Raw genomic sequence first — 4948 nt, 5'->3', positions numbered from 1 at the left:
TGTATAGAAGTCGAGGACATTGCACTGGACCTCTTACTGACAGAAAAAGTTTTCAGGATTTGGATATATTCATTCTTGATAAGGCAATGTATTTCAATGTCATTTTAAATCTTGAACTTATACCTAAATACGATTTGAAAATGGCAAAAAACAACAAAATTCGCACTTTTAAATCAGAACGTTGCGCGGTCTGTATTATGACGTCATCGGATTATTGCGATAAGTAGAGTGTGCACAGTACTGGCATTCAAAATTTCAAGATGGGCGCTAGAACGTCAAAAACCAAGAAGCAAAATTCAGACACAAACCAGAGTTCTGTAACCGCTCATCATACAGTTACAAGTTCAACAAAGACGTTTGATAGAAGAAGTACTGTTGGGCCATCAGGACTGTACTATTATTATCCATTAGGACCTACAAAAGAAGTTAGAACACCGCCAAAACTTTCGCGACACCATCAAAATGTCAAAAACTCGATGGAAAATTTAAGAGAAATGGCAGAGGAATTAGAAGAGAAAATGATGATAGCTAATATTCTTAGGGAAGAAAATCTGCGATCGAAAGGTATGAGAACACAAAATTAAAAGAATACTTTGGCGTAAAATCATCAAGATAAAAAAAATCACTGACTAGCGCTAAAATATAGAACAGACACACAAACACAACATACCTAAATCATTTATAAAACAAAAAATCAACCGTTGCAGTTTTGCAAGTTAGTAAATGAAAACACATTATATACCAACTTGAATTGTCGGGGAAACATTGGTTTTTTTTTTTGTAGTACATGTATGGCAGTTTTTTTTTTCTTTTCTTTTTATATCATCTTGGATCGTATATGAATTTCTTCTGTTTAAAAAAAATTGAGAAATACGTTTGCACATAAACAAAATCGTCTTTTTGCGCCAACATTCATTTGCGCAAATAATAAAGTTTGCCACTTGTCTCTAAAAAATTGAGTACACGTTGATACAAATTCTATTTAAGATGTTGCTTGTCCAAAGTGAATGCTTTTTCGTTTCCGTTTGTGCAATTCAGAAATGTTTGCAGTTTCTTGTATTAATAATGAAATATATGATGGACTGTACGATTAATATGTTTAGGCAAAATCCTGCTTAACTTGAAGAGAAACATTAATTTTTGCACACACAAAAACTCATTTTTGCAAGACAGGAAAGCATTTAAATTCAATATATATATACAAATAACGATTTCTTAGTAATGACATATCATTTTTTTTCAAATGACCTTAAAAAGACCTGTAGAACGTTTAACATTAAAAATTGATCCAAATTGGACAAATGATTTTTTGTAAATATCTTTTTAGAAATGTGTTTTAATAAAAATAATATAGGAGTAATATGGGATAGAAAAATACGTTTGACCTTAGATGGTGACAGAACCACACGACAAACATCTACGCATATGATGGTGTTCGTGTTGGGGGGCTAAATATTGACTCGTCGTGAAATAATCTTTGGGAAATGTGATTATACTGTTTTATATATTTTATCTTTTATTAACAGGAAAAGCAGCCAGAGATTTTGAAGAAAGATATGCAAGAGTGATGGAAAGAAAAGCACTACTGACGGAGGAAAAAATACAGAAAGTTCAAGACAAAATGGTTTTAGACGAGGTCAGACTTTTGAACAGGCCAAAGATGAATAAACCAAGACTTATGAGCCATTCTATTCCGCACCTCTCAAAACCTGGCACGAATACCGAAACACAGCTCTAGATCATGAACTTCCGGCCCGATGCAGAAACCAGACGAAAACCAGCACTGTCGTCTGTCAGTTCCGAAGTCCTCAGATTTCTGGAATAGAACGACATGACTCACATTGTATTTTTTAATCAGTTGAAATAATGAAATATTTAACATTTCCCAAATTCTCGTCTTCGTAGTGATGACCAGCCTGCACTGAGTTTAACAGGTCTAAGACGATCCAAATGTATCACAATTGTTTTTGTTTGATTGTTTATTTATTGTCTGTTGTGTATTTATATGGTGGGAATCCTCCTACACCTATATATTTATGTGCACGATTAAGTTAGATAATATCACGAACATTTTTGTGTGTTACTTACTTTTATTACGATTTATTACATATATGTAAGTAAATTTGGATTAGAATTGCAAATTGTTGTCGTTAAATTATGGTGGGAGGCCATATAATCGTAGTTAATAATTTTAATAGGGGTGATCTAGAACAGATATTTACCTACTTTTTTCACGCTGATTTTTTACTGTTAGGATTTATCTGTCTGCTTTTGTTGAAACTTTGAAGGAAGATCTCTTTTGGTTATCTTCTATTGTGAGGGACAATAACCCTCAACAATACCGGGGTTAACGATCCTCGTGAGAAATTCATTGGCGAGTCTATAGAGGACTCTGCCCTTTTGCTTCTTATGGCCACAAATAACCACACTTGTCAACAAAGACCACACATTGACCTAAGCGGAGAGTGCACTATGAACTCATATTTGACGCACTGTGATATGGGGTCAGTCAGGTTATCAATTAGTTGAGTTCAAGTTACTCATAGAAAGTAAATATATAACAAGACAGTAGTCGATGAGGTTGTGGCCAGGCAAAAGAGCCAGGGTTATTTCATTATTCCGGTATTAAAATAACAGTCCAAATCAGAGACAAGTTTAATACGATTATTATATTTCATGTTCAAATGTACATTACATACATACAGTACTTCAAAGTACCAAAGAAGTTACCTCAAAATCTGGATGGACTAGATTAATGTTCTTATCCGATTCAAATTTTGATGTCACGTGTTCACTAAAACGAAGTTTAAATGAGAGTAGAAATTAAAACCGACATTGCCACGTGGAAAAAAATGAAAGAAGAAGAAAATACAATCGCCAGTACGCAAAACGCAACATAGAAAAGTGAGCAACACATACCTAAACAATAAATTGTGGGGGATTTTTTTGGGGGGAGGAGGTGGTCAATTGCTTCGGAAGAGTAAACAAATCCTTCTCCACATTTGGCACCCGTCATGTTGCTTATGTAGCATGATTTTCTGATTGTTATAAAAACAGGTAGTAGATGACACCATAAATCTGAAATTCCTCACTGCAATTGAGATATAAAATCGTTTGGGGACGAAACACAATGTTTAAATTATGTGTGAGTGGGTTTCTGGAAGAGGATAAGATGCAAAGGAAATCAAGCATGCATTTGTTGGCAGGGAAAGAGTTATTTAGTAAACTGCTTTAAAAAGAACTTCATGTATTTAGAAGTGGAAATATATTTTTTTTTATTTGAGTACTTCGCTTCCAAGACAAGAAAACGTATCATTGAATAATATAATTGCAAATCTACTTCTCATTCAAAACACAATGCTGAAAACTATCGCTTCATTTATCGTTTGCGTGTAAACGAGATACTAGTACATATCATAAGTAAAGCAACTCCATTTATTTAAACGGTAAGTGCTTCTGCGTTTGTATGCCCCATTTATGGGCTTTATGTTTTCTGGTCTGTGTGTCCGTTTGTTCGTTCGTTCGTCCGTCCGTTTGTCCCGCTTCATGTTAAAGTTTTTGGTCGAGGTAGTTGAAGTCGAATCAACTTGAAACTTAGTACACGTGTTCCTTATGATATGATCTTTCTAATTTTACTGCCAAATTAGAGATTTTACCAATTTTCACGGTCCACTGGACATAGAAAATGATAATGCGGATGTGGCATCCGTGTGCTAAGGACACATTCTTGTTCATCATCTTTTTGTAGTGGTTTATGATATTTTGTTCTTTCTATTTTACAACACTACCTTCTGGGTGTCCAAATAACACAAAGAATTTGTTTTGTTTATTTTTTGTATGTTTCCAAGCTCATTTAGTTTTAACTTCAAATTTTGAATAAAGTCTGAGTAGAATGGAAGCTGAGGGTTTCGAATGAAATAAAATACGAAGATGTGATATCATTGCCAAAAAGACATATCTCCATCAATGACCAACTTACATAAAACATAGCAATTATAAAAGTCATCGCACGGCCTGCAACAATGAGTAAATCCCATACCTCTAATCAACCAATAATATACCATACATATATTGCTTCGTTGCAGCTGGATACGACCGGAGAGGTCCAACCCTGAAGAGTAAGGAGAAAAGTGGACACAATAATATTAACACTTGATACAGGTCTGAACTTGGATGGAATTAAATATTTGACACATAATAGGTTTCAGATGATAACAACTTACTTGAACTAGGGAAAATAGACGGCATATAAAATAGTTGAATCTGTAAATGGTTTAATGCTGGATTCAGCCGAAAAGGTGTTTGGATCTTTCACTTATAAACGACATGAAAACAAATGTCGAAAAAAAGTTATTAAACCTTGGTTTGACCAAATATGTTGGGAAAAAAGGCGGTGCTTTCGAATTTCAAAAAGAAGATATAAATACAATAAAACATGTTTAAAAAGAGAAGAGATGAAGCATACAGAACGTGAATATAAGAGGCAAATGAACATTTCTATTAATAAGCATAAAAAAGCCATGAGAAAAAAGATGAATAATTTAAAAAATAGTAATTCTAAAGAATTTTGGAAGATATTAAACTCGTATAAAGAAAAAAAAAGGAATAATATTCCTGTTGATGTACTTTTTGAATTTTTCAAAAATTTAAATTCGTCAGATCCTGACGCTGGTGAAGAAACTATTATAGATGAAAATAACGAACTTAATTTGTTATTAAACAGTTCTATTACGGAAAATAAAATTTTTAAATGCATCAAAAATCTCAAGAATGGCAAAGCTTGTGGCGATGACTTCGTCACTAATGAATATATTAAGAGCACCACTCAGATTTTTATGCCAATCTATGTAAAACGGTTTAATATTGTATTTGATACTGGAAAAGTGCCTGAACTTTGGCTTGTTGGTAATGTGATACCTTTTTATAAAAACAAAGGTGACCAGTCAGA

At 33.5% G+C, this 4948-nt stretch overlaps 1 protein-coding gene across 1 annotated transcript; it reads left to right on the top strand.

The window, feature by feature from the left end:
* Positions 1 to 205: 205 nt before the first annotated feature.
* Positions 206 to 2141, top strand: LOC134696422 (uncharacterized). Its single transcript, XM_063558219.1, has 2 exons — positions 206 to 564; positions 1527 to 2141. The coding sequence occupies exons 1-2, from the start codon at positions 261 to 263 to the stop codon at positions 1736 to 1738; spliced, it is 516 nt and encodes a 171-aa protein (XP_063414289.1). The 5' UTR covers positions 206 to 260; the 3' UTR covers positions 1739 to 2141.
* The last annotated feature ends 2807 nt before the right edge of the window (positions 2142 to 4948 follow it).

The sequence above is a fragment of the Mytilus trossulus genome, chromosome 14, assembly GCF_036588685.1.
Source record: "Mytilus trossulus isolate FHL-02 chromosome 14, PNRI_Mtr1.1.1.hap1, whole genome shotgun sequence".
Taxonomy (NCBI): Eukaryota; Metazoa; Mollusca; class Bivalvia; order Mytilida; family Mytilidae; genus Mytilus; species Mytilus trossulus.
Note: the sequence above shows the minus strand (reverse complement) of the source record. Positions and strands in the feature narration are given on the sequence as shown.